Here is a 23,651-nt window from a genome sequence, read left to right as displayed (position 1 = left end):
AAAAAAATTGAGACTCTAAGGACTTATGTCTTTACTGGTTTCAGTTCCTACCATTAAAAAGATGACTGTTTGCTTGGAGCCCTCAGCCCAGGAAAGATGTGGACCTGTTGGAGGAGTTAAGATGATCAGAGGGCTGGAGCACCTCTGCTATGGTCTTTGAGATGTCAATGTTCTTCAGCTGAATGTGAAGTTAAATTAAAATTACATCACTGTTTTCAGGGAGGCCTAGTAAAACAGAACCTTGCACAAATATATTGCAGACAGTAAAGGAAGCAGGGCCCCAGTCTAAACTTTGTCAGCAGAAGAAGTAAGGTTTACTCTAAAAATGTGAGCTAGTATTGAGCTACTGCCAATCATTTGAAGTTATCCTATGCAGTGGTTACAGAATGTCTGTGCAAGGGACTGACACACCTTATTCTCAGAGGATTCAATATTTGAATTTATTCACCTGTGAATGGAAGAGAGGGAATAAAAAGGAGCAACTTCTGTCTGTATAGTCCTTGTCAGTGGCAAAAGGTCTCCTTACTTCTATGAGATTTTGCGTGCAACCCACAAAACCCAAGAATTCTATACACTCTTGTACATTACTTTTCTAAGTCCTACACCTATTAGGAAACTGTAATTAAGTAATTGGCTATGGAAAGTAGTGCATACAGCAAAACTGCACAGTCACATGCAGCTTCCTGCATGCATAGATACCAATACTTGATTGTCAGTACCTACACTCACAGAGCCTGCTTACAAAATGCTATTCCTAACCTACACATTAACAAGATGTTAAACTGTTTATCTTCCAGTTTTGCAGATCGCAAGCAATATGACAGAATGAGCTCTCTATAATTAAGCTCACTCATGGGGGGTTTAAAAATGAATTGACATGGCATAGCACAAAAGAGGAAAGAAGGATATACCTTCTTTGCAGATATGACAAAGAGAATATGCAAATACCAGAAGCTGCCTCTGTGATGTCTTCTGATTCTGATATGCATTAATTTTTTCAACAAAGCAGCCTCCAAATATAAATTGTCACACAACAAATCAAAAGGTTATTGTCATAATTTGCTGGCACGGTTGCAATGTTCTGATGAAGGCCTTCCATGATTCCATTAGAAGAATGATGTGAACACCAGCATAGAGAGTTTTAGTATATGTTTTTATGGCTAATATATTGCTGGAAAAGTATTCAAATCAGTAATCTAGAGAAAAAAAAAGGTTGCTTCAGATGTGCTAGTTTCATGTTAACAAACAATATAATTCAAACAGAAATACTGATGTTTTGTATCTGAAATTCATGAAAGAAAATTCAGAGCACTTATATTGTTTTACTTTTAAAATGTAGAGATACAGCACTTAGAAAATACCATTCAAAGAAGGAGTAGTTGTTTTGGCATAATAAACAGTGCTGATCAATATACATGGCAAAAGTTTTTATAGTTTTAGTAATGAGATACTTTTGACCTTTTCAACCTTAGGAGAAAGCTACAACTGATCAAAGGGAAAGCAATGTGTTGTTTGCCGGCCAAGAGAAGTACACTATAAATTAGTACTTTTTAAAGGAAAGAAAAAAACAAAACGTGAAGTTTTTTTTCCATTTAGATTCCTAGTATCTAGATTCTGCTGTATAGCCTTTAAGATGTACAAATGCTAAGATGGAAGATAAATTAGGTAATATGTTCTTATCACCTTGTCTTTGTAACAAAGGATAGCTATAGCAAACAGTGCTTACATAGCACACCACCAAGAGGATAATATCCCTTTGAAGTAGTTAACTAATATAATTGATAAATTTTACCAATGGCTTTTACTTTTTTTTTCCTTTCCAACCTGAATAATAAATAGGTATTCAAAATAGGAAGGAGAGATTTTCCTCAAAGGAAGGAATCCCTAGAACTGGATGTAAGATAACTGGAGACAACCAAATAAAATGTATGGCTTTCTGCCACACTCACTCTCAACAACTGGAAGATCTTTTTCCCTTGACCTTCTAGATTCCAAATATTAGACTGATATTATTATATTACTGCACATTTATGAAAATGAAGATAAAATCAAACTAAAGCTTCAAAGAGCATTTATTTTGTATGCAAAGTGGTAAAAAATTTTGTCATCCAGTTGACCTATCTTCTTTTTAAAATAATTCAATTTCTTATAAGAACAAAACTTAGAAAAAATACTATAACATTAAGAGACTAATTTGCAGATATAAATAACAAGATTCACAGTCACGCTGGTACTTACCCACTAAATGCCTGGACTGCATAAAGCTTGGAAGTATCCAAGGAACTTCCACTTACTATCCGAGCCTTTAATAAAGACCAAAAAAAAGTACAGTTACTCAGTTGCTATTAGTAAGTCTTGGACAGAATTTAACTGCATCAAACATACAACACCTAATATGAAAATGTTTAGCAGGGTCAGCTCCAGGCCAAAGCTAGAGTTAACTATTGATTTGGAATACATTTTGGTAGCATCCAGCATTTAATGAAACACTCCTGGAAGAACCCATGGGAAGATAAGCTACTGCTTCCCAAATATTGTTGTCCTTTAAGTCCTATAGCGTATGCAGTGTAGATGATAATTAGAGGAAAAAATCCCAGATATCATGTTTGACAGTAGCAGACCCCTGTGTTGGCAATTATGATAAGCACAACAGTGAGGGTTTTCCTGTTTATAAATGCAACACACTTGCAATGCACTCAAAGGAGAACAAAAGAGTGGAAAGCTGGGAAAAACATGCAAATTTCACAACTAAAATGAAGGAACCAAACAGGTCAAATAAGTCACAAACAAACATCAACAAAATACATGATCCCTATAGTAAATATGTGATTTTAAACCTTTTCATCCACAGAACCGCTATCTGAAAGAGAATTGGGAAGAAGGGGAATATAGGTTAGACAAAGCAGTCTCTCAGAAAATATCTTACGCTATAAAAAACCAACATTGTTTTAATCTGCTAACGCAGAGCAGAACCCAAGTAATATCTGTGCTTAGCTGTACCATTGTGACAAGACCTCTGTCACTCCATTTTAAACAAGCAAAAAGTTTTTCTCAGTAGATACGAACACCTGCCCCTTAAGCACATAATTTATATACTGCATCCCATCTCCACATGATTTTTAGGTGGTTTTGTTTTTTAATATTAATCAATATATATTTAATATAGTTGCAGTGTTCGAAAAAATAATGCTCTATTTTCAAGGAAAATGAGTGTTTCTACTAAGGACATTAAAAAAAATAAAAAATTCAATCTCCTGAAATGTAACTATTCTATTCTAGCACAGCTGTTCATAAAATGACAGAAATTACTCCCCAAATGTCAACAGAAGAACAACAATTGTGAAAGTATAAGGTATGATACATATCTCAAATTGCTTAATGTGAAAGTGTGAAGTATCCACATTTACTACCAGTCAGAAAATATCTGCTGACAGAAAAAACTACCCTTATTTTATTTTCTTATCAATTTTAAAATGCAAGTACATTTTAAATTGCTTTTATATACTATTCCACCAATAAGTGTCTCTTTTCTTTTCATGCTTTATAGTACAGTGCATACATGAAATTGCATTGTTTTAATTGTCACCTTACTGATCTTTCCATTTTTCCTCCAGAAACGGAGCACAAATTCTACAGGCCCTTTAAATAGTTCAGGTATTTTTAAGATGTTTAGACATCCCACATTACATACATGAAAAAATGAACATATACACCTTAAACATGTGCCACATTTCATTTCTAAATCAGTTTATCTGCAAGAAAATATCACATTCAAACACATATATGAAAAATATATTGGCAACTGTAAAGGTGCATACAGTATAGTACTCACAATCCAAGGAACCAAAAGGCTTTACTGTGCCAGTAATTTTAGAGGCCACTTATGTAATCAGAGAAAAGAAGCAAAGCACACACACAAGAACAGGCAGAATAGAAACTGGGAATAAGTTGTTCAAAACACATTTTACCAGTGAGATTGTATCTGATTGTGTATTATTCAAAAGAGGATTGAGCTACCAGGTACTAGCAATGCCACAACACCAAATTTGAATCCAAGGAAAACCCAACAAAGCAACAGTCTCTCCTCCTTTGTGAGACCACAAAATTTGCCATTTTCTTATGCTTCACTACAGATTTTAGCTTTTCTTTCACAGCCAGGGTAAACAATCCTTTTAGAAAGAGTAGGCCTAAAAGAACAAGCTACAGTTTATTGTCCCAAGGAAAACATGTTTTGAGTTACACAGAATATTAAATTAAAACTATTACCGATAGTAAATTCCACAATTTTGTAAAAATAGAGTAAATGCTTCTCTCTGCACCAAGAATACCTGCTTGCCATGAACTGATTCTTTTCATAGTTCTCCTGAATATAAACAGACATAGCATCAATTGTTATTTTTATGTTTTAGACAAATCCATTAAGGTATTTTTTCTGCTGAGACATTAACTATTCTGGTGTTTTCTCACTTCACAATGTCCTCCCTTCAGAAATACTAGAATTTTTATTTTGCTTCAGAAATTAATTCTTGACTAAACCAAGCTACATTAGGGTAATTTGACAACTGAAACAATTTGACTGAATAGATAGATAGATATCTAAATCCCAGTATTATTTATGTGAAATGCAATTTTTAAACAGTTTGCAGGTACTTTGCTACCAGCTGCCTAAAAAAAAAAAATCACACAAACTATATGTTTAATTCAGTTGTTTAGAAAGTTAGATTAAAAAATACAAAATTGTTGAGACTTGTCTTCCACATTAAATGGAATTTTGTATTTCAGAGCATGAGAGATGGACATACGAAATTTTCTTTACCTCTCTTGGGTTTCAGCCAGCTTCATCTAATTTCACTACATTTCCTTTACTGGAACCTAATTTTGCCTAAATTTAGGAAGGAGAGGACAATCAAAAGTTAGGAAGGGGAAAAAAGGGGAAAAATTACATGTTTGACTCAACTTGTTTTTCTTTGCAATTGCTACTTAAAAAAAAATATAAAAAATGCACCAGTCTAACGGCCTCTTTTTTTAATAGAAATTGCATAAAGCAGACAACTGACGCAAATTTCCCAAAACAAGATTTTGAGAGCATCTCTTTTTTCTAAGAAATGACTGCATCTTCAGAGACAAAATTAGTTTGAAAACTTCATTGTTTCTTGCTTCTTCTGAACTCACCATGAGTGAAATAATCTGAACTGTGTAAGTGTTTTCTGTGTCTATGAGAGCACCAAATCAGGAAGCGTACAGTCACCAAGCAAGTCACTTCGGTAGTCATTAGGCTACAGTAGTAATAGACAGTAACATTCCTTGACATAGATAAGAAATGACCTGTGATTATGTAAGAGACCACTGAATGTATTTTCAAATCAGGGATACAAGGCTAGACATCTCAGATTATACTGCTGAATGACAATGATTTACTTAAAAGAGCTTATCTTCATATAACTCATTTCTGTCATCCACACATTCTATGGCAAACAACTAACCTAAAAAAGTTATGAATGTACTAAGAACAGTGTAAACACTGGTTTCATTTAGTTAACCCTGTGGGATACTTCCTATTTTATTTCAGTTAGTTTCTCCTTTTATTTTCTGTGAAAATTCACTACATTATGAAATACAAGTATAGCCTTCATGTTATGCCTCTATACCATATGTCATTTTAGGTAACTGGAAAGTCTTTTACTAGGATTATAGGAAAATCCATGGAGTGATATTGCTGCATAATTGTTGCTACTTCAGCTCAGTGCATTCCATATATATACCTATGCAGTGGGGTGATGAAGAGTAGGATGATCATCTAGCTACTTACAACTGAAAATTATATTTACAAATGGCAAATATTGAAGGCAAAAGGAACCCCTCCTCCTTTGGTTTTTTTTTTTTTTTTTTGTTTTCTTTTAGGCAGTCTGATAGTTTCAAACTCAATTATATTTAATTAGGTAACTGGTAAAAAGAAGAAAAAACTGTCTTAGTTAAGGATACTGTAGTGGTACAAGGTTTTTGCATTACATTCATTTAAATGTATATAATTATAATGACTAACACAAAGAAAAAGAAAAGGTAAACATATCATTAATTAGAGCAAGGAAAGCATGATGATCAGCTATCATATCACATTTCTCCGCACAAGCTCATTTTCTATGCAGAATAAGAATCAATGACAGAACACAAAAACTTTAGGAAGGAAAGGATAAACTTAAGGAATATTTAGCAAACCACACTTCTTTATCAAACCATATTTTAAAATGCTCCTGCTTAGCTAGAAAGTTCTTTCCAGCTCTGTACCATTCTTTACCACTTATCTTTAATCCTCCTGCACTTGGGTCACAACAACTCTATGCAGTGATACAAGCTTGGGGAAGAATGGCAGAAAAGGACCTAAGGGTGTTGGTCAACTGTCAGCTGAACATTAGCCAGCAGTGTGCCCAGGTGCCCAAGAAGGTCAACAGCACCCTGGCCTGTATCAGAAACAGCATGGTGAATAGGACTCGGAAGGTGATTGTCCCCCTGTACTCAGCACTGGTGAGGCCTCACCTCAAGTACTGTGTCCAGTTTGGGGCACCTTACCACAAAAAAGACATTGAGGTGCTAGAGCAGGTCCACAGAAGGGCAATGAAGCTGGTGAGGGGTCTAGAGAATAAGCTTTATGAGGAGAGGCTGAGGGAGCTGAGGTTGTTCAGCCTGGAGAAAAGGAGGCTAAGGGGACACACCTTATCGCTCTACAACTCCCTGAAAGGAGGTTGCAAAGAGGCAGTGGTTGGTCTCTTCTCTCAAGTCACAGGCAATAGGACAAGAGGAAATGGTCTCCAGTTGTGCCAGGGGAAGTTCAGATTGGGTATTAAGAAAAATTTTTACACTGAAAGGGTTATTAAGCATTGGAATGGGTTGCCCAGGGAAGTGGTTGAGGCACCATCCCTGGAGGTTTCCAAAAGACGGGTTGACATAGTGCTGGGGGACATGATTTAGTGATGGTTTTTTTTTTGTCAGAGTTAGGTTGATGGTTGGACCAGATGATCTTAAAGGTCCCTTCCAACCTAGACAATTCTATGATTCTTTACTACAACTCCCTAAGCCTCCCATAAACAGACATAAACCTTTAAATAAACAATAAATTAAAAATATTCACTGGTTAAAATTAGTCTTTAAGGTTCCATTAATAAGAAGTTCCAGATATTAAAAGGCTGTGTAACGTTCAACATACCCACTAAATCCTAGCTTCTGTTGAAAATGGTTCACAAGTATCCACTGATGTTAGTCCCCAGATGGGGGCATGTGCAGTGAGGGAGGCTTATTTGGTATTCTTTCAGCTGCCCTCAAATAAGCCCCCAAGTTATTTTCTGTCCACATATCAGTTTAAAGGTGTTGAGAAGAAGTAAAATTACCAACATGGGTTTATTAACACTGCATAACTACTATTCAAACTCAGTCTGAAAACTAATAGATCTTATAAAAGTTGAACTTCACACTTCAATCAACTGTTTTCAAATTAACACATGGACTGATTTATCCATTTTAATAGCAGTGTTCCCCCCGTAACTTACCAAACAACAGGAATTCATCATAGAAGATAACTAGTTTCTATAGCCAAACTTCCTAGGAAAAAAATCTCTAAAGGATGCTGAAAAGGCAGACTCTTCCACCATGAAAGATAAACTAGCAAGGAAGATATAAATGTGAAGACAGACCTTTGCTTTTTAGCTTATGATACCATCAGAAATACAACTGGACAATAGCCTCATCAGTCAGCACAGATATTTATATCAAAGAAGTTCAGAAGATTCCTCCCCCGCCCCGCCTTCAGTCATAAGCACTCTTCAAGCCATTTGTCATTATTTAATTTTTGCATTTTTCTAAGCAGCAGAGCATCATCCTAATACGCTTCTCTTTCTTTAAAGACTGCAAAAATTTAGTTCACCACCCCCCCATCATAACACAATAACTGTAATAAGCTCATAAAAATCTAAACTGTTAGGAAACCCTAGCATTAAAATGGTATTACATATACTACCTTGATTTTTTATAACAACAAATTGGAAAAAGATTTAAAGTTCATTATTCTCTCGAAGTACCATTTTAATCTTTAATTCTGCAAAACAGTTGTAAGAATGTCAAACTGAGTGATAATTACGTCATTCCTGGAAGCAAACCCTTTGGACATAATACTTGCTGGAATTAGATAACAATACAGCTGTTCCATGGAAATAACGTGTAAAGTACCCATGGTCAGAAGTAGTTTGTAGTCTGAGCTGCACAATTCTAATAAGTATATATTGCTAAGAACAAGAAATACAGGATGAAAACCAAGGTCAAATAAAAGCAGCACATTAAAGTAGTAGGTTGTTTGTCCAAAACAATAACACAAATTAAGCCATGCTAAAATAATAAATGCTGTACCCAGAAGCTACTATTATCACTACAGAATAGAATATTACAGTGTGCAAGCCTAGAGTGTGTTGTGTTGCTGAACCATATTCTAGGAAGACATACTGTATAATGCTTGAAAGATAATATTAAAGCTAGCGCATCATAAGAGATGAGCGATGCTTGTCTGACAAAGAGAAGGTCAAACTTGAATAAAGCTTGGTTGACAGGAGAAATAGAAGAATTGCTGCTAGCACTTTACTAGCAGTGATGTAGAAAAATTACTAGTGGATACATTGAGAGCCAAAACAGGAGGTCAGCTTGGGGAAGATAAAAAACTGCATTTGTGTCTTTATTAATAAACTAGTATGTAAATCTGAAACAAGAGGACATGCTTTAAAAACATCTCTGGTCTTTAGAAATTGAGTCCCATTAGACTTCTAATGGGTCTTGTTTTCTGTTGTCTTTCAACAGCTACTAGATACTTCTACCAACTTCTGAAACTTACCTCTAAATGAATAAATTATTGACTATCAAGAGAACTATTTAATTATGGAACATGGTATGATACTAGTTCTTCTTAATCTTTGGTGGTCTCAAAAAACTACAGTCCTCTTGAAGACCAGGCTTTCCTGCCAGTCTCTGGCTTGTCAGAGCAAGGGTAGGGAATAAAATGCAGAGATCATTTTAAGCACTCTGTTCTGACCCCAGAACACATCAGAATGGTAAAGCATACATTATCCATAAAGGATAAAGAGGAATATTTTACATCTTTTGATGCAAACGATAACAGAAAATGGAACAAAGTAGTTAATTATAGCTTATGAAAGCAATCAGATAATTGATCATTGCAAGTCTTTCCATATCACAACCAACACCACAAAATATTTGACTTGGATGGCTATATCACGGTCTTACTTGCAAGCTGAAGTCCCGTCGTATTTCTTCAAAAGAAATCCAGGGAAACAGCCACTTGGTTTGACACCAACTGTGAGAGAACTCCCTCAGGACTCAAACAAAAGCATCTTTCTTGGTACTTCTTACACTGAACACAAGGATTTCACCACGACATTGAATAGGGCAGGAATGTTAAATGGCTGACTGGGACATAGAAGTGAGCTGCTGATGATCTTGGGCAACAAAGAGTACGTGTGCAATAGCAATTAGTTCAGTGCCATAAAAGCAGATCAGAAAGTCAAAGCGGTTGGTGCTGAAGATGCAAAGTCCACACCACAAATGTTTGGGGGGCATTTACTTCATACCAGTTCTATTTTTGGCCCTGTGGACTGAAAGTCCCTTAGTTTCCAAGCATGAGGTGTGATCTTGGAGATCAACATCTGCCTTGGTTTCATCGGTAAAATATCTAGAACACAGACATTCCAGTGGTCAAACTAAGCATGATGAATTGGGAAGAGAGAGAGATTTGCTGTTGTAAAATAAAAATGCTAATGGTGGCGAACCCATGTCATGTAAATATCTTACTGTTAAAGACCAAGAACAATATATACACCTAGGATCAAGAACAAAGGACCAGAACATAATGTCTAGGAAACAGTCAGATATTTCACAGGCTATAATGTTCATAGCTGCTAGAGTATGAACATCATACCATGTGTATGAAGTTGTTTCGTCTCTTGTGGGGTTGTATTAATTTCCTAGTTAAGATTTAAGGAACTATCTAAAATAGTGTCAAAAATTGTCTTCAAAAAACCAAAACTAGGAGGCTAAAAAATTTAGGTAAGTCAAACTAATTTCAAGACTTACAGTAGTGGAAGAAAAAATGAGTCTACATATAATCACACACAGAATAAAAAAATTACATCAGCCAATGTTGCTTGCTGAGATAAAACAAAGAAATCAGATTTTCTTCTGTTGATAACCAAACTGATATGAAAGAAGGAAGAGACTTGAAATACCACAATACTAATATGATTTTTGAAAATTGTTTTTCATGACATTCCCTATACAAGCAAGATATATACAGTAAAGGCGAAACTGGTAGAAAATAGCATACAGTTGTATTGTGATACTTGGGAGTAATTCTTTCGGTAGAAGTATCATGCGGGGTATCAACCAATGTCAAACAGGTCGATTTCAGCCAACATTCTCAGCAAATTGGATGAACAGAACTTCATAGAGTCTGTAGAAGACTCCAATCTGGAATGGGTTGCAAGTATTTGTAAGGATGAAGTTAGAATTCAAAGTATTCTTCACATATTACTGAATTCATCTCACTACCTTGACACTGCTCCTCTAAAAACTACTTCTACGTTCAGAAGAAAAAATGAAAAATGGCAAAAAAATTATTAGAAAGCAGTACAAGGTATATGGCATATTTGAAATGGAAAGCATTGTAGATGTAATATTAATGTAAAAAAGGCTACTGTAATTCTGGAAAGTATTAGCATATGTCATATGTGAGACAGATGACTCAGCTCTATGGGCACCTGTTAACTTCAGCTGAAGTTATCTTTCCAGTTTTTGGAATCATGCTAAAAGTAAGCAAATTGAAAGAGGATGACAGAAGTCAGGATGAGCAGAGATTCATAAAACAATCTGTGAGGATAGACTGAAAGGAGTTGGTTTGTTTTGTCTTACTGAGAATTAGAAGTAAGGAGGGGCGTGGTGACAGTACTTCCAATGCCTTAAAGAGTGTAACGGAGTAATACTTTTTTTTCCTCCATGCCTAATGATGTCAGTTACATAATAGTCATAAAAAGGCAAGAATGTATGCTTACTCACAATTATAAAATATACAACAAACATTGATGTAGCAAATAAAGCACAGCAAATTTTGTTCTATAACATAATTACCTTTTTTTTTTTTAACTTAAGCAACTCAAAAAATTCTCAGGATAATTATCATGAAAGTAAAGAGACTGACCTTCTTAACAAAACATTAAAAAATGGTTATTTTCCCTACTGTTAGCTTTTATGCTATAGTTAGAAACCAAATCAAATTACACACTGCTTGTTTTAGCTCTTCTTAAAAGTAATAAATTGGAATAATTATGCATAAATACCAAAGAGACACATAGATGATAAAAGCTATAGACTGGTACACTAGAACTTAAAGTGTGACTTTTGGGTCTATCAGACTTTTTCTACCTGACAGAACATGCATAAATCCTTCTGAACTCCACAATCCATTTTTATAGTTAATAGGAAAAGGCATGTCTCCTTGTCCTCTGCTTTTATTTTTTTTATAAAATAAAATTTCAACCAACATGCCTTTTAAAGTTCCCAAACGAAATTCCACTACTTGATATTTGCAGTATCTTTCTGGCCTTACGGATGCAGAGAAGCATCAGCTCCAATTGTGGTAAATGGATCAGGAAGACCTACAGGTTAAGATTAGAAACTGCTTTAGTTCTTACTCATCCATTTTATACATATTCTTCTCTCCTGGTTTATTTTACATCCCATAATAGGTTCTTCACGTCTCTCTCTCCTTATTCCATCTTGGTATATATGCAGCTGATGGACAAGAAATCCTTTGGTGAGGCTGCAATTACACTGGTGATACCTAGAGCTATACATAGTTCATGAATCTGTGATAGCACTGACAAATCACTTGCTGCTGTTTGGCCTCTGATCAAGAAACCTTGTTTCTCAAAGACAAGAACCAGAGTCAAAAAGATGTTTTGCCACATCACGTCTCAGATTCCAGTATAACATAAACAAGTCCAACTAGTTTCAGTAGTCAGCTCCAGAGAAGCTACTAGCATACCAGTTGGCAGCTTGCTCTTTACCACTACTTGTATTGTGAAAACAGATCACAGTCTTTTCTATGTTCAACAAGGTTTCTTTTTTTTTTTTTTTATTTTTTCTAGTTAACTTGTATCTTTTTATACACCATATCCTTTACCATTGTGTATCAAGAACATTTTTTAAACAGCTCTATCAGCAACAAAATTAGGAGACATGGGCTACCTGGAAAAACCTCTCTTTACATAAGTTTTAATCTGACAATTAGTACAATTTTCAGCAGAATGAATAAGAGTTTTACACGAGGCAAGCGCAGAAGAAAATTCTCTTACAAAAGTTATATGTATTAAAAAGTATAAAAGTGAAGGTTTCTACACATGTGTCTACGGGGTTTTTGCTAGAATTATTTATATATCAATCCTGTTTTTATTTTCAGGTTTACTAAAACTTCTGATCATGTAAGGTATTTTAAGAATACTGTCTACTGATCAAGGAGGTAAATCTTATGGTTGACAAAGTTTCATGAGTTTCAACCATAATTTTACATCGGCAGAAACTGGAGAGGTTTCAGACATTTTCTCCTATTTAGAGTCCCAGAGACACACAACTGTGTGGGTGCTCCACTGATCACCTGGAAAATGTGCAGAAAGAAAAAGTCTGGCACCTGTCCAGAATTTTGCTTTGGCAGCAAAACAGAGAATCTGTTTAGTTCCACACTTTATTTTAATATTCTACTTCCCCAATAGATCAGAGGAAGATTTAAGCATATTTATGAACTCATGTTTTCAAAGTCATTTCATTTTTTACATGCGTGTCTAGATATTTTTTCAGCCAGTTGCTTTAACAAGATTCTTTTTATCCTGAAGCTACATTATAAAATGATGCAGTGTTATTTCTGCTTTTGAAATACAATGATTTAAAGAAAAGGCTTAAATGTTTTATAAATAAAAATAGAAAATAATTAGCAACTTGCATGAATATTAATCAATCTACATTAATCGCCCCACCTCGAGTACTGTGTCCAGTTTTGGGCCCCTTACCACAAAAAAGACATTGAGGTGCTGGAGCGGGTCCAGAGAAAGGCAACGAAGCTGGTGAGGGGTCTGGAGCACAAGTCTTACGAGGAGAGGCTAAGGGAGCTGGGGTTGTCCAGCCTGGAGAAAAGGATGCTGATGGGGGATCTTATTGCTCTCTACAACTACCTGAGAGGTGGGTGTAGAGAAGCGGGGGTTGGTCTCTTCTCTCAAGTCACAGGCGACAGGACTAGAGGAAACGGCCTCAAGTTGCGCCAGAGGAGGTTCAGGTTGGATATTAGGAAGAATTTTTACACTGAAAGGGTTATTAAGCATTGGAATGGGCTGCCCAGGGAAGTGGTTGAGGCACCATCCCTGGAGGTGTTCAAAAGACGGGCTGACATAGTGCTGGGGGACATGGTTTAGTGATGGGGTTTTTTTTGTCAGAGTTAGGTTGATGGTTGGACTAGATGATCTTGAAGGACCCTTCCAACCAAGATGATTCTATGATTCTAATTCTGAAGTCAGTGAAAATAGTGTTAAATAGTCTCCTGTTCTTGAAAGGAGTAGAGTAGTAGAGGCTTTCTTCTTTTATGAAGGAAACTAGCAGTTTTAATGAATTACTTTTCCTAAAAAAGGAAGTCATTCTCTAAAAAGAAGTGGTTTGGCATGGTTTGTTTTCATCAACTAGATCAAGAAGCTATTACTTGCAAACTACCATTCATAGAAAGAGTCAATGTTATCATTAAAAGCAACTCAGAAGGGCGCATGAAACTCTGGAAGCTTATCCAGAGTAGTAGTTTCATCAGGAGAGAGAATGATGCTTATTCTAAGGCACCTGTAAAAGATCACAAGGTAGAGATGGAATGAAAGAACCCACTAGGGAAAGCTAGAAAATAACAAGCGAGGACTGGAACAATAAATAAAAGGTTAAGAATTATTCTCAATTACAGCACGCAAAGAAACAAACCTTTGGCTAGCATTTCTCTGATACTTTTCTAAAAAGCCTTCAATCCTTCCATTAATATACATGCATCATCACAATGCCTCTATGTCCTTACAGAACTTTAAATCCTAGGATTACTCATGTTCCGCTCATGTCTCCTCTCATCCATATACCCTATTATTTTCACTCTAGAATATCTCCAAAAACATGTTGTAATAAATAATACATAAGCAATCAGCCCATAGTGTATTTTTTCTCTCCAGATAGAGACAGAGAATAAGACTATGTGATAGGCCTCTTGTGCACTAATAAATTATTTATATAGCAAAGTTTCAATGACCTTACCTCATGCGTTACTAGAATGAAAATAATGGCATTCTAAACCTTTCTTTTGTACTAAAATGAAGAAATAACACTACTGTATTACCTGGCTTTATCTCTGGTTGGACAGATTACTGTTTACCTGTTCCTGCCTACATGAGAGATGAAACAATTCATTAAACAATAGACTATGCTTTGGTTATACAATGAGGATTAATTCAAGGAACTTGATCTGCAACTAGTACATTTCCATCTGCAAATATGAAATCAGAAGTTGACTGTGAATCAGTTGTAGAGGTAAGACAGAAAAAAGTAATTCATCAAAGTAATTTAAACCCTACATCAGCTATTAGTCACTTTTCTCTGTAGTTATTACTGCTCCTTCAAATATTTAAAAGAAAATATATTTCCCCAAACGATTATTTACTTAAATGATTAATTAAGTATTCTCTGGACATGCATGAGTCCACATATAAAGAAGAGGGGGCGGTTTGTGAAAACTGAGAGGCTACAAACTGTACCTTTCGTGTGTTTTGTAGAACTGCTTTATGAACTGATTTACAAAATGTTGTTTCCTACACTAAATCAAAATTGCCATGCAATTCAAGTATAACAGAAGTTAAACAATGTTTTCTCTTAGAGGAAAAACAGACATTAAGAAGATATCCTTCTTCAAAGACTGCATACAAAGTATTCAAAAAATGCATTTCCTTATCATAGAACAGTTGAGGGTAGAAGGTACCTCTGGATGCCATCCCGTTTAACAACCCTGCTCAAGCAGGGTCACCTAGAGCAGACTGCCCAGGACAATGCTCTGGCTTTTGAATATCTCCAAGGTCAGAGATTACATTATCTGTGAATAGACTGTCTATAATATCAGTCATCCAGCTCACTGAAAGTAAAATCATGAAAGATTTGACTGCAATAATAGTGCATGTCACTCAGCAGAAGTAGTTTTTCATGTAATGTATTCTTTTAGTAGACTACTCCAGCTAGGAAATACATTTTAAAAGATTCTGAAGAATTGTTAGGTGTTCTGCATATGTTAAAAGGTAAAATACTGGATTCATCCATTAGAAATAAAACATAAAAGACTGTTTGGTTATTAAGTATTGGCAGGTATGCTACAAGACCTGAACGTACATTTGCAACTAACCAGTTAGTGACTGCTGATGCAGAATCCCCTACTGAAACACGTCTTCCCTGTTGGGGTGGAAGACTAAGTATGAAGACAAAACAGAACTGTTATTCAACAGTCAATGCATACTGTTTTCAGAATAATCTGAGAAGTAGTGTTGTTGCAGCAATTCATCTGTAAATTCCCTTTAACCTCTTGCTGTATTTCCTTCTCCTTTATTTAAGTGGGAACAAAACCGGAGGTCCTAGTCTGACATCTTATAAGCATGCAGACACTTTATGCCCCATAGACTACACCAAATAACACATTTTCATAAACTTTCCTTGGGGTAAATTGCCTTCTCTGTAAATATACTATAAGAAATGCTTCAGTAATTCAGAAGAAAAAAAAATTCAATGAACTAAGAGACTGAAAGAGGTCTTTCACCTGTTGGGTTAAAGGAAGAACAAACACATCTAATTGATAGAACTGATCACATGGGATGTAATACCGAAGTTAGTCCTCATTTTCTAACAGCTATATTATCTAATAATCCATACAGATGTACAGACTTTAAACAATAGAACGAATTTGGGGTTTACTATTTGAGATCTTCCCAGTGTGCTTTCTCTAATTAGGTCCTCAGACCTTTATATTCTTATTGTACAACAATGACTAGGTAAAACGACTGTGGTCTCCTGCTCCCATGCCTCAAAAAATCATGAAAAAGTCACGAAAATACAAATTATTGCCAGCTGTTTCTTCATACATACACCATCTAGTGTCTAACACAGCACTGTAGAAAAATATCTGCAAATGGAAAATCTACAATCTACTGTTACTAGCTGAATGTGAAAATTGACTTTAAAGAAAACTTTCATATTAGCAATATATAATTGCTTGTATATCATACTTTCAATCTGACTATATGTTTATTGTAAAAGTAGTTGTCCATATACAAAAGAAACTTTATAGTAGCTCAAGCTTTGAATGCTCATTACTACTAAAAATGACCTTTGGTTTAAGGCATAATTCTTCATCTTTAAAATGAATGTATGAGATGATTATTTTTTTCAAGGCAGATAAAGAAAGCAAAGATTCAGTCAAGGTGACAATTGCCATCTGGCTAACTATGGTAATTACGTGCTCCCAATTAAATGCACATGGAACATTATAATGTTAGCATTACAATGTATGTTAATATTTGTAAACCACCATATTTGTGTATTACTAGAGGTATTAGTTATGTATATGACTATCTGCTTTGAAGTATGTTAACAGAGAAGATAAACACCATGAAAAAAATCTGTGTCAACACCCTCTGCGAAGTTCCTTTCTACCACCTCTTCATACATGGATGCTACCATTTACACTTCTCTTTCCTCCCCACCCTTTCTCTTTCCTTTTTGAGGACTGACTACTTGTTTCAAGGCTTATTGGGAGTACAGCTAAGGACAGGATTAAAATCAGTTTAGAGTTGTACTCTTACAAGTATGTAACAAGATATAGGTTGCATACAGGATGCAAAACACTGCGCTCATCAGGATGAATATAGAATCACAGAACGTTTTGGGTTGGAAAGGACCTTAAAGACCATCTAGTTCCAACCCCGCTGCCATGGGCAGGGACACCTCCCACTAGACCAGGTTGCTCAAAGCCTGGCCTTGAACACCTCCAGGGATGGAGCATCCACAACTTCTCTGGGTAACCTGTTCCAGTGCATCACTACCCTCATCATGCCTTGAAAACTGTTAAACGAAGCACTGTAGTATCTGAACACTCTGGATTACTCCTGTGAATAAATTTATAAAGCTATAAGAAAACCAAGAAGAGTGTACTGTTTAGTTATTTTTATAGGATTTAAGTCTCTTGAAATTTAATTTTCAAGTTACTGAAATTCAAAGCAGCACAATTGCTTATAAACATGTTTGACTAAATATATTCAGAAAATTCCTTTAAAACAGACTTGTAAAATATTAGCCTTTTGGCTTCCACGGGACTGTCTCGCCCTGGGAACAAAAACAGACAAAAGCAGAATTTTTTTCACCAAATTCAGTGGAAGCAGGACCAAAAATTAATGTCCAAGAATGTTTTACTTAAAAGACAATATTAAAATACTATTACCTCCAGCAAGGATCTTTTCTTCCAAATCATTCATTTGTTTCTTATATGCTTTTAAAGCAGCTTCTTTAAATGATGGTCGTATTCTTTTTTTCTTTGGAGTTTCAGTAAGCATCTCAGGGACATTCTGATTTTCATCTTCCCTTACTTCTACGTCAGCAACTGCGTCACTTTCAACTTCCAATATCTCTTCACTGATCACACTGTCAAACTGTGTGTCATATTGCTCCTCTGGTAGTATTGCATATGGAGTTTCATATGAAGGCTGCACCAGTTCATATTCTTGGACCTGCTCACTAGTTTCACTACTATTAGTTCTATTTTCTAGTTTAGCAAGGACTTGTTCCATTACTTCTACATAGTCTGTTTCATTCTCACCAGGTGGTTCAATTAAGTCTTCCTCATACTCTGCTTTGTAGCAATAAGGCTCAGCATAAACATCAGAATCGAGTGTCGTACTTGATTCATTCGCAGTAGACTGAGATAAAGTTCTAAATCTTCCCATGAAAGATGATCCACTGTCTTCATACCCACTTAAACTTTGTGTACTTTTATTCCAGACTACTTCTAAGGCTGACTTAGCGCGTTGAAGCGTAGATCCAAATTTAGGAAAGCTGAAAGTCTTATCAGAAAGATCTATGCTTAATCGGCTATGCCATGATTTGGGGGCTGTTTCTTCTGAGTCATCGCTTGGTAGTTCACTCTGACTTCGGTACATCATAGGCAATCTGTTATGATTCTGATAAGAGGAGAGAGAATTAGTTTCCTGATAATCATCATATTGACTAGTCCACTGACTTTGTGATTCGCTATCAAGTCCTGGACATGATGGGGAAGTACCATCAAGGGTAAAATCATAGCTTTCCGTATCATACTGGGGGTCAGAACTTTGGCACTTTCCAAAATCTGTCTGCTGATCCGAAGGGCTGCTCATATCATACACAAAAACTTCCTGTGTGGATGAGTCTAGGACCATATCTGCCCCTTGTTCCAACTGATTCCAGTCTTTCCATGGGGAAAGATCATCATGTAAAGAAAGCTGAGAATCACTATAATGACTCCTGTCTCCAGATGCACATACTATTCCATTGCTTACTCCACTGTCAACAGTTTCTGTGTTCTCTACTTCATTTTGCTCTGGATACTGTTGCATATCTTGGACAAAAGTCTGTTCCTGGGAACTGCCGTACCAGTTTGTAGAGTCATCTTGCCTTCGTTGCCAAAGTTCTCGATCAGAGGAAGACAACAGTGAACTGCCATTTGTTCTGCTAAAATACTGATTTTCTGAAAAATCCTCAGAGTAAGACTGACACAATTTTGAGAAATCTGACTCTGAACGGCTAAGTTTTGGTGTTGCAAAGTCATTCTGTAAATGCCATAGAGGAGTCATGTCTGAATAATAGGTCTTCGACTCTTTTTCCATGTTGTCAAATTCTGGTGACTGATTGCCGTAATTTCTTTTGTTTGAAAAGGTGCTCTTGTCAGCAGTTCTATTAAGGTCTGTAGTATCTGGGGACTCAACACTCCCCTTTGTAGTACTTGTTTTTATTTGAAGTGCTGATTTAGACATCTTCGCGTAACTGTTCTTATTTATATCTGATTCCAAGTCTTTATCACTGTCAGGTGACTCCCAGTCATGTATCTTAGTTTTTGTCTCCACAGTTAAAAGCTTCATATCCATACTCTCATATGTCTGAGAGGAAGGTAGTCTTTCTTTTTTGTCTTTTATGTCATGAGAAAATATATCTGTAGAAATTCCAATGCCAGTCCCCTTAAGTTTATATGATTTTTTTAAAATCAAATCTCTCTGTTGTGACGACTCAAAGTAAACAAGAATGGGTCTCGGCTTTGCATTTGGACAGTCTCTTTGCTGCCCCAGTCTTTGGGCAAACTCAATTTTAATAGTGCTTTGTGCCTCTGAGAACCCCATTTTATCTATTAATATTTTGTAAACTATGTTTTCAGTTTTTTCAAGCCTCTCTTCAGGCACGTTTAGAAACCTAAGACTTGCTTTGTTTCCTGGATGGCCTATCTGCTTAATGTAGTCATGTATGTCACGAGTTTCTCTTCTGGACTGTACAAATCCCGTTCGCAATTGTTCAATTTCATTTTGTACAACTTCTACACTACTAGAAATTTCATCAATTGATTGTTTCAGAGCATTAACATGCCCTCTTAACTCCGAGAGTTCTGTTTCAATTTGACTTATTCCCTGAAGCTCTTTAAAGATCATTTCCATAACATCATGGGTTTGACTAATACAACCTGTCGAACTAAAGCCAGGTTCAAGAGTATTTGATTTCTGGTGACGGCCAGTTCTGTCTAGAGATTTACTTCTTAAGCCCCATGTTTTCTTCCATGTACTTAGTTCTGAGTCTGATGAGACAAATTCTTGGCTCTTCTTCCATTTCCTTAGTTTTCGTAAAGCTCCCAGTTTAAGTGTGTGTAAAGTGCGTTCTCCATCAGAACTTCCATCAGATGGCGCAAGGCTGCTTAAGCTTTTTCTGTTGCGTCTCACAGGCATTGTGTGTGATAAGTATTCGTTTTTCTTGCTACTACTTTTTACTTCACTTAATGACTCGGAATATGAACTGTCATTTGAAGACAGATCTTGAACTATATCTTCGTCATTACTGTTTGTTACAAAAATATGCTTTTGTAGTCCATTGGCAATAGCAACTCTGTAACTGAATGTTGGAGAAAGTGAAAATTCTCTATTACTTTCCTCTTCTTCAGTTGATAAGTTGCGAGCAGATGGACACTTGGCAATCTTTTTAACAGTGCTTTTTATAGTATTTGAAAATTTTGGATTCTTTGTTTGACCAATCTGAGTTAAGTCTTGTTCCTTTTTGCTCTGACAACTCTCTTTCCTTTTTGTACTATTTCCCAATTTCTTTGTAAACATTCCTTTGCAAATCTTATGTAAGTAAGATGAGATCAGGCTCTTTAGGAGGGAAGAAACCATGGAGTGCAATTTATATTAAGCTGTTTCCACAAAACACAGTTTTTGTTCCAGACAAGTATTTGTATCTCCAAAAGGATCATCAGCAAATATTTCATCAACAGAGACTATAGACATATAAACTAATGATGCTCTGGTACCATTTGGCAGCAGAAAAAAAAAAAATAATAATCACACATCTGCTTGTTTGAAACCAAATCCTGAAGGGGTTTTGTATGTCTTGCAAAATTTCACTCTGTTGCGCATGGCTTCCTGAAGCGTCTAAAAAGAAGGGAATGACATTACAATGGCTAACAAACAAACTTATCATTCAATAATATGATGTTGTTTTAACTGGGTTACAATGGAAACACAGAGCAGTTAAGTATTTATTTATACTTTCCCATAACTGTCTGAATAGAATTTTTCATGAACAGTTGAAGCTGAAAGCAGCTATAGCAAATATTTTTAACGTAAATGAATAAGCTATACTTACTTATAGGCTTCTTTGTCCAGTTTAATTCTCTGACTTTAACTGAGATATTTGGTATTCATGCTGCCTGCTTTCTTTCAGAGTAACGACATTTCAATTTAGTCCATCTGATATACAGCAGTGGTCAAAAAAACAACAGGTAAGCAAGCTGTTACTAGCTAGTAAAATAGAAGCACAAAGGTCTGTCCTGGTTCGTCTCTGGAGCAAGGTAGAATTCTGTGCAACAAATCAGCGTCATATTCACAAAGTACTGTTCTATCTTGAGATTGAATTATGCACACGACTATGGTTTGAGAAATAGAGGCTTTCTTTTTATACCAGACTTAAACACATGTTATGGTAAGCCAGGACTAAAAGTGGGCATACCTCGGTTTCTCTTCTTTAAGAAGAAAAATAAAAAACCTATAGAAAATAACAGAAAATCATAATGACAACTGATGGGACATTCTCATACAGTCTTACATCATTCCAGTCACAGAAAAAAAACCACCCCAAACCCAGACAAAACAAGAGGAAAAGGGGAAAAACAAATATGATTTACAAGTCTCAGCGCAAAACCAGCTGCCATTAAAACAAGAATGCAATTTGATCTAAAATATGGAAGAGTAAGAAAACATTTCATCAAGTATCTGGAAGCTTCTATTCCATAAAACAAAAGCTTGTATACCACCGAAACATAGTCAATGCATTTTAAACATATACATGTATTTTTTTGTTAGCATATCATTCACCTCCCAGTCTTGTAGGTGCAGAATAAAAACAAGACAAATAGCTCAGAGAAAAATCCAACGAAGTGGTTCTTAAAATGGCCATTTCAGTTTCTGCATGAGCTAAAAATTCTTTGGCAGAATAAGAAGCATATTTAGATACAGGGTATAGAAAGACTTGCTCTGTGGTGTCTTAGGAGTAAAAAAGTCCTCCTTGTCTGCAAATGGCATGGAACTGTATGAAACACGATGATCCTCTCATCCACCTCAAGATCTGGTCTTTTCATTAGAGTTTGTCTTCATTGACCTTACTATTATACTCTTGTTATGGTCAATAATAAACACTGATTCATACTGAAGCAGCAAAATGCACCATGAAAAGCCAGTAAAAGCCTGATTGGCTTCTGGAATCCTGGAACAGAGGATGTAAACAGATTTCTTTTCCAGTTATAAAAGGGATACAGCACAAGAGTGAGCAGAGCAAGAATAGACAACATTCTTCATCCTTCCTAAAGTTGCTGCCTGTTATTTTATAAAAGGTGAAATATTTGTGAAATGCGAAGCACATTCTTAACATATATGCATCATCCCAGCTCTTGCAACTTCTTTTTCTTCCAGGCTTACGCCCGAAGTCAAAGTATTAAGAGTGAATTAAGAGCAAAAAATGTTTGGAAGCAAAAGAATGCTCAGTGAGACTGCATGCAATTTTCAAAGCATGCAAATGGCATCTCTCAGTATATTACAAAGCTCTCACTAGAGCCAAGGTTGCCTTGTTTTCACATATTACTAGTAGAGGAAGGAACCATCCTGGGACACTTTTCAATATCAGAGGCATGTTTCTAGATGTAGAAACACTTGTTAACCATTCAGCTCTTACAATGTAGGTTTGTAACCCTTTGTTGAAAAAGATTTGAAGTGTGACTGCCTGCCTCCTCTACCCACACAATCATAGCTTTTTAAGTGCCCTCTTATAAACTTCACTCAGATGACTTGGACATTCTTCTCATTGAAAAGAGCAACAGCATATAAACAAGCTAGAAGGCTTGTTTACTGACTCAGTCTACAAAACATCAAGAAATAATGAAGTTATCATTGGAACCTGGAACATCTCCGTTCATTTTAAATAAGGTTTAATTCTTCTCTGTACAAGAATCTTGATTTCATAGCCAGCCATATATATGTGTTATCCAATGCCTAACCTATGCTTTTTATCAGAGATAACTGCAATTATTAAAAATAGCTGCAAATTCAGTACTCGATTTATTTAAACCTAGTTTCTGACAATGCCATAGTAAAAGTTGCACTGCTACAAACACACACAGATCTGCTAAATAGAGCAGACTTATGTTCTCTCATGCGAGTTCCATTCCATCTCAGTTATATTAGTCATATGATCTGTTCATCAGTTTACAGCCTGCCATTGCTCTGTCAAATACTCATTTTCTAAAATTCTGTATCTATACACAGAATCAAGCTTGAGTCATTACAGGTCTCACCCATTTCTTTTTGTAGAAATTTGCATTGGGTTCCTAACATTTTAAATCGGTGTAAGTTAAAACTCCAGGAAATAAGCAACAGTCTTTTGAGAAGCACATAGGACTAAGTTAATTATTTGAATGAGCTGCAAGTTGTCATTCCGTGATTTTCTGGATTTATCCAGATCTCCCAATAAACCATCACAACCCCATTTTTTATTTTCACTTTGCTTGTTTATTTCCTTAAATAAATTTATATGATAAAGTTGAACACAGATGGGTTAACCCATTCTAAGCGTAAGGAATCAAGACAAAATATTACAGCAGTACAGACTTTATGCTAGGCTGGAAAGGGTTATGGACTGTGAGAATAGAAATAAAAGAATCTGTTAGTGGGTTCCTTCTGTACAGAAAGGACACAGTGACACTTCCTTCAACTTTTTACCTA

General features: G+C 35.9%; 1 protein-coding gene across 2 annotated transcripts in view; it reads right to left on the bottom strand.

Annotated features, from left to right (window-relative positions):
- UNC13C (unc-13 homolog C) overlaps positions 1-20,555 on the bottom strand; it is a 152,835-nt gene extending 132,280 nt beyond the window's left edge. Inside the window, exons 1-3 of one of the 2 annotated variants that reach the window (XM_074156744.1) lie at positions 17,591-20,555; positions 2,838-2,860; positions 2,239-2,303 (exon numbers count right to left, since the gene is read on the bottom strand). In XM_074156744.1, the coding sequence (XP_074012845.1) occupies positions 2,239-2,303; positions 2,838-2,860; positions 17,591-20,552 (3,050 nt within the window). In that variant the 5' untranslated portion in view covers positions 20,553-20,555. The remainder of the gene's footprint in view (positions 1-2,238; positions 2,304-2,837; positions 2,861-17,590) is intronic. The other variant, XM_074156743.1, reaches the window with a different exon arrangement.
- Positions 20,556-23,651: the final 3,096 nt, after the last annotated feature.

The sequence above is a fragment of the Numenius arquata genome, chromosome 11 (assembly GCF_964106895.1).
Source record: "Numenius arquata chromosome 11, bNumArq3.hap1.1, whole genome shotgun sequence".
Taxonomy (NCBI): domain Eukaryota; kingdom Metazoa; phylum Chordata; class Aves; order Charadriiformes; family Scolopacidae; genus Numenius; species Numenius arquata.
The sequence above is the reverse complement of the archived record's forward strand: the minus strand, read 5'-3'. Positions and strand labels throughout refer to the sequence as shown.